Here is a 14,546-nt window from a genome sequence, read left to right as displayed (position 1 = left end):
GGGGCAATTGTGAACCACCTTATGGGTGTCTCGATCGTGGCCGGCTGCGACACAGCCCGGGATCGGACCGGGTCTGTAGTGATTCCTCTAGCACTGCAGTTCCTTAGACCGCTGCACCACTCTGGAGGCCCTGGAATTTAGAATTGTCTGAAAACAAATACTAGGGTTTAGTCATATGGTGATGTTGCGTTTGTTGGTTAATCCATGTTTCGTTAAAATAAGATTTAATTCGTCACACACATATTTATCAGATGTTATTGTGGGTGTAGTGAAAAATGTTCCTCGCTCCAACATTTGCAGGAGTATCTAACAATTCACAACAATATACACATCTCAAAGTAAAAGAATGAAATGAAGAAATATATGTGAGCGGACCAAGTACTTGGAGGTTGCTCTAAAGCGGAAAGGTGGAATAAACGAGTCAGGAGCAGGTTTTCTAAATTGAACAAAGTTCTCTCTTGAGGAACATAAATCTTCTTCTTCACAAGAACAAGAAACACAAGGTGAGTATCTTTAAACTATAACAATCATGGGTAATGCAGGTAATGCAGTAGAGAGTAGTATCGTGGAACCGCCTTCATAATCCTTCCTTAGAGAGCTCCCTTCGGTGGTCGTCCGGATCCGTGGTGACCATTCCCAAGAGATGGTGTCCTTTTCTTCTCCCTTCCCGAAAGGTACGTCTTCTCCTCTGTAGAAGCCAACACTCTTTTCTTTCTCCCCTCTCTGCCGGTTCCCTCCTGTCTCTTGTAGGGGAAAGAGAATATCTCATGAGTACCTTCAGCTGTGATTAATTGCCTCTGATTACCTTGACTGCCATGCCAGACTGGGCTACTGTCCCTGGGAGCAGCCTGCCCTCTGGTGGTCATTCCACATACCTCCCCCCTCAGGACCGGACTGGAGGGCTGGGCGCCAGGCGCACCGTCTTGGTCACGTCGGGACAGCGTGTCCACATTCCCGTTCCTCGATCCAGCCCTGTGGATGACATGGAAAGAGAACCGTTGTAAAGCAAGAAACCATCTGGCTATTCTGTTATTGTTTTTCTTACCGGCCATCCATGTGAGGGGAGCATGGTCAGTAACGAGGGCAAACCTACGCCCGAGTAAGTAGTACCAGAGATAATCAAGGGCCCACTTAATGGCTCGGGCCTCTTTCTCTATGGGAGCATATCTCTGTTCCCGAACACTGAGCTTCCTACATATAAAGAGAGTAGGCCTCTCTGCTTTGCCTTCACCCTGAGCTAGGACGGCTCTGCGCCCCTTATCTGAGGCTTCCACCTGCGCAATGAACTCTTGGAAGAAGTCAGGAGCATGCAGGACGGGATCAGCGCACAGGCTCTCTTTTTCCTGATGAGGTTTGTGAGGGGTTTGGCAATACCCAGGGAAGAAATGGCAATAAAATCCCGTTATCCCCAAGAAGGCTTCAACATCCTGCTCTGTCTGGGGCCGCGGCCAGTCCCGAATGGCCCTGGTCTTTTGTGCCTGTGGACATAATTTTCCGTTCCCCACGGTGTATTCCGCTTCGGACAGACCCAGGCAGCATTTTTTGGAATTGGCCGTCAGCCCTGTAGCCTCCAGGCACACGAGCAGCGACCGTTGTCACAGGAGGTGGCTATCCTAGTCCTTGCTGTGGATGACCACATCGTCTATGTACACCACCGTATACTCTTGATGTGGCCGTAGAACGGCATCCATGAGGCGTTGAAAAGTTGCCGCAAGAAGGGCATCCTCACATACTGAAAAAGTCCCGATGTGGCAAAAGCAGTCTTTGGGCGGTCCTCCGGAGCCACCGGCACTTGCCAATATCCCTTCATCAAATCCAGGGTGGTGATGAACTTGGCCTTTCCTAAGCGCTCAGAGTTCATCCACGTGGGGCATGGGATACGCGTTGAATGTAGAGATGGCGTTTACACCCCTAAAGTTGTTGCAGAGCCCCATACTGCCGTCCGGTTTTGGGACCATGACTATGGGACTGGACCACTCACGCGTAGATGGCTTGATCACCCTCGACCTTAGCATCTCCCTTACCTCGTTCTTTGCGATGACTCTGCGGGCCTCAGGAATCCCGTAAGGCCGGATATGCACTTTCTTGCCGGGTTCTATGTGGATATGATGAAACAGAACATCTGTTTGTCCTGTTAAGGGCGAGAATACCCTGCCGAATTGCATAATCAGCATGGCTAGCTGTCTCGACTCCTCTGGCAGGAGAGTTCGGCCATGGCGCACCTGTAGCAGGGCCTCCTTTTTCCTTGTCCTCCACGGCCATCAAAGCCACACCCTCCTTTCTCCCATGGTACTTCTTTAGCAGGTTGATATGATAGAGTTGGACCTTCTTCCTCCTGTCCGGTTGCTGATGAGGTAATTGACCGGTGATACCCTTTCCGTTACCTCGTAAGGCCCCTCCACTGCGCCAGCAAGCTGTGTTTGGCCGTGGGCACAAGTACCATCACTTTCTCTCCCACGGTGAACTCCCTGGGTGTTGCTGACACCCGGCCTATGATTTGAGTCCGTTGTGCCTTCTTCAAATGCAAATGTCCTATGGGCCAGACCGCCTGTCGGTCCCTGATCAGGGTAACATGTTCTATCGTCGACTGGAATGGGCATGGTTGGGCTTCCCAGGTCTCCTTGGCTAAGTTGAGGATCCCTCGACATGACCTGCCGTAGAGCAATTCGAAGTGGACGCCTGGGGTACTTCTCGCAGGGCTAACATTAAGTTGGGCAGAAGCATGTCCCAGTTTCTTCCGTCTCTGGACACCACTCTTCTCAACATGCTTTTAATCGTTTTGTTCAGGCGTTTGCACAAACTGTCTGTCTGCGGGTGGAATATGCTGGTGCGTATCTGTTGAACTTGGTATAACCGACAGAAGTCCTTCATCAACAGGACATAAACGGTGGTCCCCTGGTCGGTTTGGATCATCTTGGGAAGGCCCAGCCGGGAGAACAGCATGAACAATTCCTTGGCGATTTCCTTTGACATGTTGCGAAGGGTATGGCCTCTGGGAACTTGGTAGCGTAATCTACGACAACCAGGATGTACTCGTGTCCTCTGCCGGATTTCGGGAGGGGTCCCACGAGGTCCATAGCTATGCGTTCTAAGGGAGTCTCTATTATGGGGAGAGGAATCAAAGGATTACGCAGTTGTGGCCGTGGAGCTGTATGCTGACATTGATCACACGTCCTGCAATACCTGGCCACATCTCTGGTAACACGGGCCCAATAGAACCTCTGCATAATTCTGTCGATTGTTTTGTCCCATGCCAGGTGTCCTCCTAGGATGTGGGAATGAGCTAGCTGTCGGGGAAGTATCCATGTATGGTTTAGGCACCATTAGTAATTCCTGTTTTTCACCCCTTCATTGCATGACCCAATTCCTGGAATAGCTGTCTGAGGTGTTGGGTCTGTATTTCTTCCTCTGCTCCAGAGGACGAGGCTGAGGCTACATTTCCTTGTAGGGCTACTACCTCAAGCTTGGACTTGGTCTTTTTATTCCTCTGCTTTCCTGCACCCCTCCGGTGGCCCGGCTCTTGGCGTGTGATAGACTTGGGGTAATAGAGGTGTAATAGAGACCTGATCCCCTTTGTCAGGTGCGTAACGTCATCTGCCGAAGCTTCTTATATAGGGGACAGTGTCTCTCCCGATCAATAATGGCACCTTCAGCTGGGGTACTTTCCCCGTCCTGACTGTACACCTTACTTTCGGGGTGAGAATGGACAGACTCATGGTGGGGTAATGGTGGGTCTCCATGGACACAGGACACGGTTACTTTCCTCTAAAGCGGAAAGGTGGAATAAACGAGTCAGGAGCAGGTTTTCTACCTCTGAGGTAGTTTTTACAAAAATCACGGGTGTGTCACCTCCTTCACAATCCTTCCTTGGAGAGCTCCCTTCGGGTGGTCATCCGGATCCACGATGACCATTCCCAAGAGATGATGTATCCCCTTCTCCTTTCCGAAAGGTACGTCCACTCCTCTGGAGAAGCAAACACTCTTTTATTTTATATTTCATTTTATATATATATATATATATATATATATATATATATATATATATATATATATAGTCTGGTTCATTCTTGGGAGCAATTTCCAAACGCCTGAAGGTACCACGTTCATCTGTACAAACAATAGTACGCAAGTATAAGCACCATGGGACCACGCAGCCGTCATACCGCTCAGGAAGGAGATGCGTTCTGTCTCCTAGAGGTGAATGCACTTTGGTGAAAATCAATCCCAGAACAACAGCAGAGGACCTTGTGAAGATGCTGGAGGAAACCGGTACAAAAGTATCTCTATCCACAGTAAAACAAGTCCGATAGCAACATTACCTGAAAGGCCGCTCAGCAAGGAAGAAGCCACTGCTCCAAAGCCGCCATTAACAAGCCAGACTAAGGTATGCAACTGCACATGGGGACAAAGATCGTACTTTTTGGAGAAATGTCCTCAGTTCTATTTTTGTTTCATCAGACCAGTTTGGCCATAATGACCATTGTTATGTTTGGTGGAAAAAGGGGGAGGCTTGCAACCCGAAGAATTGCCATCCAAACCGTGAAGCACATGGGTGGCAGCATCATGTTGTGGGGGTGCTTTGCTGCAGGAGGGACTGGTGCACTTAGATGGCAAAATAGATGGCATCATGAGGTAGGAAATAGATGTGTATATATTGAAGCAACATCTCAAGACATCAGTCAGGAAGTTAAAGCTTAGTCACAAATGGGTCTTCCAAATGGACAATGACCCCAAGCATACTTCCAAAGTTGTGGCAAAATGGCATAAGGACAACAATGTCAAGGTATTGGAGTGGCCATCACAAAGCCCTGACCTCAATCCCATAGAAAAATTGTGGGCAGAACTGAAAAAACATGTGCGAGCAAGGAGGCCTACAAACCTGACTCAGTTACACCAGCTCTGTCAGGAGAAATGGCCAAAATTCACCCAACTTATTGTGGGAAGCTTGTGGAAGGCTACCCGAAACAGTTTAAAGGCAATCCTACCAAATACTAATTGAGTGTATGTAAACTTCTGACCCACTGGGAATGTGATGAAAGAAATAAAAGCTGAAATAAATGATTCTCTCTACTATTATTCTGACATTTCACATTCTTAAAATGAAGTGGTGATCCTGAATTTCTACTAAGATTAAATGTCAGGAATTGTGAATAAAATGACTTTAAATGTATTTGGCTAAGGTGTATGTAAACTTCTGACTTCAACTGTGTGTGTGTGTGTGTGTGTGTGTGTGTGTGTGTGTGTGTGTGTGTGTGTGTGTGTGTGTGTGTGTGTGTGTGTGTGTGTGTGTGTGTGTGTGTGTGTGTGTGTGTGTGTGTGTGTGTGTGTGTGTGTGTGTGTGTGTGTGTGTGTGTGACGAGCAATGTCGGAGTGGCATAGACTGCAATACAGTATTTACATTTGAAATGAGTAAAACAATATGTAAACATTATTAAAGTGACCAGTTATTCCATGTCTATGTATATAGGGCAGCGGCCTCTAAGGTGCAGAGTTGAGTAACCGGGTGGTAGCCAGCTAGTGACAGTGACTAAGTTCAGACCATGGTACTAGGTGGAGTCTGGCTATTGATGACTATTTTAGTCTGATGGCCTTGAGATAGAAGCTCTTTTTCAGTCTCTTTGTCCCGGCTTTGATGCACATGTACTGACCTCGCCTTCTGGATGATAGTGGGGTGAACAGGTCGTGGCTCCGGTCGTGGCTCTTTTTGGCCTTCCTGTGGGTGCTGTAGGTGTCCTTTAGGGCTGGCAGTGAGCCCCCGATGATGCGTTTGGCAGACAGCCCTGCGGTTGCCGGCAGTGCAGTTGCCATACCAGGCGGTGATACAGCCCGACAGGATGTTCTCAATGGTGCATCTGTAAAAGTTTGTAAGGGTCATAGGGGCCAAGCCAAATTTATTCAGCCTCCTGAGGTTGAAGAGGCGCTGTTGTGCCTTCTTCACCACACTGTCTGTGTTGGGTGGACCATTTCAGTTTGTCTGTGATGTGTACGCCGAGGAACTTAAAACTTTCCACCTTCTCCACTGCTGTCCTGTCGATGTGGATATGCGGGTGCTCTTTCTGCTGTTTCCTGAAGTCCACGATCAGCTCCTTTTGTTTTGTTGAGGGAGAGATTATTTTCCTGGCACCACTCCGCCAGGGCCCTCACCTCCCTGTAGGCTGACTCGTTGTTGGTAATCAGGCCTACTACTGTTGTGTTGTCTGCAAACTTGATGATTTAGTTTGAGGTGTGCGTGGCCACGCAGTCATGGGTGAACAGGGAGAAGAGGAGAGGGCTGAGCACGCACCCTTGTGGGGCCCCATTGTTGAGGATCAATGAAGTGGAGGTGTTATTTCCTACCTTCACCACTTGGGGACGGCCCATCAGGAAGTCCAGGACCCAGTTGTGCAGGGCGGGGTTCAAACCCAGGGCCCAGAGCTTAATGATGAGCTTAGAGGGTACTATGGTGTTGAAGGCTGAGCTCTAGTTCCATTGGTAGCTGCAGTTGATATTAGCTCCTTAGCTGAGACACTTTTATGGCTTTTTTTATGGCACTTTCATGAAGATGTGGGGTGTTGCGGTAACAGAGTATGTGGTTTAAAACCTGTTCCATTGTGTGTCCTAATGACCAGGACCCAGCTTAACCCTATGTGTCCATCTGCCCCTACAGAGTAATGTGGACCCGCGAGATGAGGTGTTCAACTACCACCACCAGTTTGACGACAAGCCATCGCTCAGTAAATCGGAGGACAGGAAGGAGTACAACATCGGGGTGCTGCGCCACCTGCAGGTCATCTTTGGCCACCTGGCCTCCTCCAGACTGCAGTACTACGTACCGAGAGGCTTCTGGAAACAGTTCAGGTCAGTGGAGGGAAGAGAATGATTACCTGGAAAAACCAGATGGGTCATACATACCAGTATTTTAAAGGCCCAATGCAGCTGTGTTTATCTCAATATCAAATCATCTGGTTAACAATTAAGTACCGTACCGTGATTTGTTTTTAATCAAAATGGTCAAAAATAAACAAATGTACACTGTACAGTGCATTCAAAAAGTATTCAGACCCCTTGACTTTTTCCACATTTTGTTACGCTACTGCCTTATTCTAAAATTGATTAAGTCGTTTTTTTCCCTCATCAATCTACACACAATACCCCTTAATGATTAAGCCTCATCCCATCCTATAGGTTATGGGGCGAGCCTGTGAACCTGCGAGAGCAGCACGATGCCCTGGAGTTCTTCAACTCTCTAGTGGACAGTCTGGATGAGGCTCTGAAAGCCCTGGGTCACCCAGCCATGCTCAGTAAGGTGCTGGGTGGATCCTTTGCTGACCAGAAGATCTGCCAGGGGTGCCCACATAGGTAACTCACACACCTCCATAGGAACAGGTCTAAGATCAGGGATATCTTGGCAATTCATAATGTCAACCATTATGGGGGAGAATGTGAAACTGACTTGAGATCTGGTCTAGGGGCAAAATGGACCAATGCTTATTGTTCACGCATCTCAGGGTAATTGATTTGAAGATGTCCATTTCGGCAGAGAGAGAGATTTGTTAGTAGTGGTTTTATATGAGGCTGCTTCAGTGTTTAGTCTCCCTAAACATCCAGGTTGCCTCTCACCATTTTCAAATGTTCTGTCTTGACATGTTCCAGCATAACATGTCTTTGTCACTAACTACGTCACAACCTTATCTGCTTCAATAAAATACAAAGTGGATAGCAGGATGGAGACCAGAGGTTATGATTAAGGTATACTTAAATTTAACGCCCCCACAATCCACGCCTCTAATAATTTCCCAGTGTGCCTTGCCTTTTTCAATTGCGTTATGGAGTTACCCCCAGTACTATATTTGTTAGTGACAGAGACATTGTTGAAGTCTTTCATTTGCAGTCCTATGGCCTTCACCAAGTGAATATTTGCATGAAAATCCGTCACCAATTGGATGGAAACCTGGCGAGTGAAACCAGACCCTAGTCACTGCTGTTGCCTAGAGTCGGGTTTATGAGACTATACAGTGTTGGTTGAATTGAATGTGGATATTGTGTGTGCTACAGGTATGAGTGTGAGGAGTCGTTCACCACTCTGAATGTAGACATCAGGAACCACCAGAACCTGTTGGACTCAATGGAGCAGTACGTCAAAGGAGACCTGCTGGAGGGTGCTAACGCATACCACTGTGAGAAGTGCAACAAGAAGGTGAGAATAATGTTTTTCTTATCAGATCTTACAATTGAAATGGACCAATAGCCTTTTTTCCTAACTAGCTACATTCCTATAGGCCTTCCAGGGTTGTAAGCAAAAGCCTGCTTGCCCAGTAGGTCTCCGGGAGGAGGGTTAGCTTAGGCACCCTGACCAGAAGGATAGTAGCAGTAACGTGTTTGCTCGTCTCCCCCCCCCACCCTCCAGGTGGACACAGTGAAGCGTCTGCTGATCAAGAAGCTTCCCCCAGTGCTGGCCATCCAGCTGAAGAGGTTTGACTACGACTGGGAGAGGGAGTGTGCCATCAAGTTCAACGACTACTTTGAGTTCCCCAGGGAGCTGGACATGGAGCCCTACACTGTAGCCGGGGTGGCCAAGCTGGAGGGGGACGACGTCAACCCAGAGAACCAGGTTAGGGATGGCATGAAGATGACACAGATTATTACATTGTGTGTAGAAATACGGAGTAAATGTCTATTTTCATGATTTCATAATGTTGTAGTTGTCGTTCTAACATTTCAGATAGTTGAAATGAGAAATATTTTATGCAAATAAATTCAGATGGGATCCCATTTGAAGGGACAATTCACTCCAAAAAATCAGTGTCAGATGTCTTCATACCTCACTTTGGAGTGAACTGCCCCTTTAAACGAACCAATTAATAAAACATCAATTATTGTGTCCTGCCACCAGGTGATCCAGCAGAACGAGCCCTCTGAACCAGAGCCCCCAGGCAGCTCCAAGTACCGCCTGGTGGGGGTGCTGGTCCACTCAGGCCAGGCCAGCGGCGGACACTACTACTCCTACATCACACAGAGGAACGTGGGCGGGGCAGACGGCGAGCGGAACCGCTGGTACAAGTTTGACGACGGCGACGTGACGGAGTGCAAGATGGACGACGAGGAGGAGATGAAGAACCAGTGCTTCGGAGGGGAGTACATGGGCGAGGTGTTTGACCACATGATGAAGAGGATGTCGTACCGGCGTCAGAAGCGCTGGTGGAACGCATACATCCTCTTCTATGAGCGGATGGACTCACTGGACAAGGACAGCGAGCTGGTCAAGTACATTCAGGAGCTGACCATCTCGTCCTCGTCCAACAACAAGCCGTCGCACCAGGTCAAGATGCCCGGTGTAATCGAGTGCAGTGTGCGCAAGCAGAATGTGCAGTTCCTGCACAACCGTATGCAGTACAGCCTGGAGTATTTCCAGTTTGTTAAGAAACTTCTGACCTGTAACAGTGTCTATTTAAACCCTCCGCCAGGTAACTGGAACACACACACACACACACACACACACACACACACACACACACACACACACACACACACACACACACACACACACACACACACACACACACACACACACACACACACACACACACACACACACGCTTCAGAATAACTCCTTTTGAGTTTTAGAGCTCTTCTCGGGGTGGGTGTTGCTGCTACTCTGAGGTTTTGTTTGTCTCCTTTGTTCTCCCCTGTTATTTCCCCTGCTAATGTGTACAACCCAAGAAGTGAGATTGATATTACTGTGATTTGCCTTTTTCATTTGTGCACTGTGAATGACCCAACCTCTCAAATTAGTACCATAACAAGGCTTTTAATCACCATAACAGCGACATGACTTTTGCTTTAATAGCAGATACTTTCATTCCTCTCAATATTTAAAAAGATGACAAAGCCCCCTTCGTTTTAATCTTACCACTGGTAACACTGTGTTGGAGATGTATTCAGCTTCACCGCCCCCGTAGAGAGTTGTATGAAGAAGGAACGTGTAGGATGTCAGAGCTGAACGTAACGTAACGTTGGCTGACTAAACTGCAGCAGTTTCCTCTGCCTTCTGCATTATTAATGCAGCCAGCTAGGCCACAGTGTACTGCTGTCTGTCTGTCTGTTACACGACAGGCACAGGGAAATTAACTGACTACTGCAGGGTTAGCCATCAGTGTAAAAGCACTTGGTCAGGATGAATTGCTTCAGCTCGTGTGTGCGCGCGTGTGTGTGTGTTTGTGAAGGGGGGTGAGGTTTGTTAGGATGTGTTTGTTTCTTTTTAGTGTTTTGTGTGCAAACGGATAACTGTTCTCGTCAATGTCCCCAATTTCAGCCTCTCATTTAGGAGTAAGCAGCAAATTAGGTCTTACGGCTCTATTTGAACAGTGATGAGATTCTCGGATTCGGCTCCAGTGACTGACTCACACATTAACTTTGAAATTGAAATATTTCGCTCTGTGAAGCTCAGGAATAGTCTCTTGCTGAATATTATTCAATACCAACTTAATCCTTCACTAATTTGCATTTAGAGAAGAAACATTAATTTCTTTTCCTTTTTTCATTGAAATGTGTCATTTGGAACTTTAATGTTAATTTGTGACTAAAGTCTGAAGCAATGTTTGTTGTTTGGTTGATTCAGGACAAGACCATCTACTGCCTGAGGCGGAGGAGATGGCTATGATTAGTGTTCAGCTGGCTGCTAAGTTCCTATTCAGCACTGGGTTCCACACCAAGAAAGTAGTGAGGGGGCCCGCCAGTGACTGGTGAGTACTGTCTGTCTAACCTTTCAACTTTGACCTGTGCTCAGATGTTGACCTGAGTGAAGGATGTTTGTTTTGTTATTCCTTTCTATCCCTGTCTCATCAGTCTCCCCTTTCTCCTCCTCACTCTTTATCTCCACTCTCCCTTGCATCATTCTCTCCCTTTCTGAAACTACCCCTGCTTCCTTCATCCATTGACGCATCCCTCTCTCCTCTCCCCTTTCTCTAATCACGTGTGTATCTCTCTCTCTCTCCATCCCCAGGTATGATGCACTTTGCGTCCTGCTGAGACACAGTAAGAATGTACGCTACTGGTTTGCACACAACTTCCTGTTTGCCTACACCAACCGCTTCTCCGAGTACCTGCTGGAGTGCCCCAGTGCCGAGGTCCGGGGCGCATTTGCCAAACTCATCGTCTTCATTGCACACTTCTCCCTGCAAGACGGACCATGCCCCTCCCCCACTGCCTCTCCTGTCGGAGCCTCCACCCAACCACAGGTGAATGGGCTGGTTCTCCTATTCCTAAAACACAAACTATCAGGATGGTGTTCAGTAGGCATGAAATGGGTGAAACAGTTTGAAACAGAGCAGGTACTACCTGGAATTGTCCAATAAGAACTCTTGTTTTCAGAACCCGTTTCATGCATACTGAGCATTACCCCATACAAAGCAACTTTTCTCTGTTCGAATATGTTTTAACTTCTCTCTCTCTCTCTCTCTCTCTCTCTCTCTCTCTGTCTCTCTGTCTCTCTGTCTGTGTGTGTCAGGCATGTGATAACCTGAGTCTCAGTGACCACCTGTTGAGGACTGTATTGAACCTGCTCAGGAGAGAGGTGTCAGAGCACGGCCGACACCTGCAGCAGTACTTCAACCTCTTCGTTATGTATGCCAACCTGGGTAAGGAACACACACACACAGCCTGCCATACACACCTGCTCTCTCAACCCCTTGAGGAAGAGTATGGCTCACTGGCTATTAATTTCTCTTCTTGCCTCGCTCTCCTTCTCTTCCTTATACCCTCCCTCCCACCCTTCTCCAGGGCTGGCAGAGAAGACCCAGTTGTTGAAGCTGAGTGTCCCAGCTACCTTCATGCTGGTGGCTTTAGACGAGGGGCCTGGCCCTCCCATAAAGTACCAGTATGCTGAACTAGGCAAACTGTACACCGTAGTCTCCCAACTGGTGCGCTGCTGTGACGTGGCCGCGCGCATGCAGTCCTCCATCAATGGTGAGTTCACTCAGGGGTGAGGGGTCGTGACCTATGGTCAACGGACAAAGACGAACCAGTAACACCTGAGTCATATTCATTGTCCTTCTCTCTCTCCCTCTTTCTCTCTACATCCAGGTAACCCCCCCCTCCCTAACCCGTATGGTGATGCCAACCAGACCACCCCGGTGATGCCCGTGCAGCAGCTGGTGGGAGAGATCCTGTTCGTAAGGACCAGCTATGTGAAAAAGATCATTGAGGACTGCAGCAACTCAGAGGAGACGGTCAAGCTGCTGCGCTTCAGCTGCTGGGAAAACCCCCAGTTCTCCTCCACTGTACTATCAGAGCTGCTCTGGCAGGTAAGTGTTAAAACTGGTGAAAACACAGATGGACACACACACACACACTTGTTTTTCTGTCCTCGTGGGGACCTACAATTTATTTCCATTCTAAATCCTATTTTTGCTATACTTAACACCTAACCCTAAACCTAACCCCTTAGCTTTTGTCCTCGTAGAGGCGTGTGAAGTCCCCACAAGGGATAATTTTCCTTGTTTTCCTATCCTTGTGGGGACTTTTGGGGATTTCAGGTCCCCACGAGGGTAGAAGAGCAAGACCACACACACACACACCCACACAAACTAGACAGGTTATACAGATATAAGTATATATATTTTTAGGGGGTAGGTCAGCTTTAATATTACAGATAGATTGTGGCTTCTATCACTGTAATTGTCTGCATCATTTCCAATCCCCCGTATCTTTTTTTGTAAATATATACTCTACTGTTCAAAAATTTGGGGTCACTTAGAAATGTCCTTGTTTTTGAAAGAAAAGCACATTTTTTGTCCATTTTAAAATGACATCAAATTGATCAGAAATATCAAATCAAATGTATTTATATAGCCCTTCGTACATCAGCTGATATCTCAAAGTGCTGTACAGAAACCCAGCCTAAAACCCCAAACAGCAAGCAATGCAGGTGTAGAAGCACAGTGTAGACATTGTTAATGTTGAAAATTACTATTCTAGCTGGAAACGGCAGATTTGGAGAATTTTTTTTTTTTTTAAATGATGGAAAATCTACATACAGGCGTACAGAGGCCCATTTATCAGCAACCATCACCTCTGTGTTCCAATGGCACATTGTGTTAACTGATCCAAGTGAAGAGGTGACTCTGGGATGCTGGCTTTCTAGTTCCAAAGAAAAAGCCATATCTCAGACTGGCCAATAAAGATTAAGATGGGCAAAAGAACACAGACACTGGACAGAGGAACTCTGCCTAAAAGGCCAGCATCCCGGAGTCGCCTCTTCACTGTTGACGTTGAGACTGGTGTTTTGCGGGTACTATTTAATGAAGCTGCCCGTGAAGCTGCCTCTAAAGTCACATTTAGAAGTGTCCCATACAATAAGGAGGTGGTTTAACTATTGCATCTCAGAAGCCCCAAGTCTCCTCCTCCTACAATCAATTTCTCCGACTGGTCTTTATGTCTTCATATTGGACATATATCCGTTAATAAGATGTGTGCTAGATCTTATTGATAGTGTGTGTTTTGTTATCCCCCAGGTGGCGTACTCGTACACCTACGAGCTGAGGCCTTACCTGGACCTGCTGCTGCAGATCCTGCTCATTGAGGACTCCTGGCAGACTCACAGGTAGGTCAGACCCAGGGGGCAGCATCATATCTTTGCTCCTCACTTTGATCTGGAAAGGGTCACTCAGTGGACTTTTTGTCCCAACCTAGTGTGAACTAGGGCTGTCAGTTTATCATGCGTTAACATGGGACATGTTAATTGTCGTAAAAAAAAATGTGCGCCATTAATCACGTCTCCATTTCGGAACCTTTTATTTAAGGTGCATGTGTTTCCACACGGAACACATCTACAATCAATGGTTGCGCCTTTACATAGCTGAAGACCGTGTGCCTCGAGCCAAAATCATGTAGAATGTTTTTTCTTTCTGCTGCAGATTTGTGCGCCTATCGCAGGCTTTTTTAACCTACTCGCAGGACACAATTTTTTTGGTTTTATAACATTGTTTAGCTAACTAGTCATGATAGCTAGCTAGCTTGCTACCTTGCTAGCTTGCTACCAACCGGATAACTTGACCACTGTCTAGGCTATGCACAAATTTGGATGGCACAGGAAAAACTGAAAAGGAATAGGCTACTCAAAGAGATGCTTCAATGGTAGGCTGCATATGCAAGAGTGGGGTGTGTGTGAGGGTGTGGGAGGGAGAGTGTAGGCCTATGTGTGTAAAGTTATCTGAACAGTACAGGGTTTTCATAACATTGTTGGACAAGTTTAAAATCTCTTTGTTCTTTGTATCCATAGAGACGGTTATTTTTTCCTATAGTTACACTCATTTAGAATGCCTGAAGCTTTAACAGTACTTAACGGTGTGCGTGATAAGAGGGTGTGTGTGCATTGATAAGAGGGAATAGGCCTACTTAAACATTGGGAGCATTGTATGTTAGTGACTTTTTTTGGTGTTTATGTTGAAAATGCTATTAACACATAATTTTGTGTTTCCATCCATTACAATCAAAGCATAGTTTGCCTGTAATTCAATGCACTGCTTTTAAAATAGAATATATCTTTATCTAGGGCAAAATTTGAGCAA

The 14,546-nt window shown here is 46.9% G+C and overlaps 1 protein-coding gene across 7 annotated transcripts in view; it reads left to right on the top strand.

Moving 5' to 3' along the window:
- Window positions 1-14,546, top strand: part of LOC124044045 (probable ubiquitin carboxyl-terminal hydrolase FAF-X) — an 85,997-nt gene that overhangs the window by 60,514 nt on the left and 10,937 nt on the right. For 6 of the 7 annotated variants that reach the window (XM_046363444.1, XM_046363436.1, XM_046363428.1 and 3 more), the window contains 11 exons: window positions 6,647-6,837; window positions 7,165-7,338; window positions 8,035-8,176; window positions 8,387-8,590; window positions 8,873-9,443; window positions 10,598-10,721; window positions 10,982-11,216; window positions 11,486-11,615; window positions 11,758-11,943; window positions 12,061-12,281; window positions 13,491-13,579. In XM_046363444.1, the coding sequence (XP_046219400.1) occupies window positions 6,647-6,837; window positions 7,165-7,338; window positions 8,035-8,176; window positions 8,387-8,590; window positions 8,873-9,443; window positions 10,598-10,721; window positions 10,982-11,216; window positions 11,486-11,615; window positions 11,758-11,943; window positions 12,061-12,281; window positions 13,491-13,579 (2,267 nt within the window). The remainder of the gene's footprint in view (window positions 1-6,646; window positions 6,838-7,164; window positions 7,339-8,034; window positions 8,177-8,386; window positions 8,591-8,872; window positions 9,444-10,597; window positions 10,722-10,981; window positions 11,217-11,485; window positions 11,616-11,757; window positions 11,944-12,060; window positions 12,282-13,490; window positions 13,580-14,546) is intronic. The other variant, XM_046363419.1, reaches the window with a different exon arrangement.

Source organism: Oncorhynchus gorbuscha, linkage group LG01, assembly GCF_021184085.1.
Source record: "Oncorhynchus gorbuscha isolate QuinsamMale2020 ecotype Even-year linkage group LG01, OgorEven_v1.0, whole genome shotgun sequence".
In the NCBI taxonomy this organism is placed as follows: Eukaryota; Metazoa; Chordata; class Actinopteri; order Salmoniformes; family Salmonidae; genus Oncorhynchus; species Oncorhynchus gorbuscha.
Note: the sequence above shows the minus strand (reverse complement) of the source record. Positions and strands in the feature narration are given on the sequence as shown.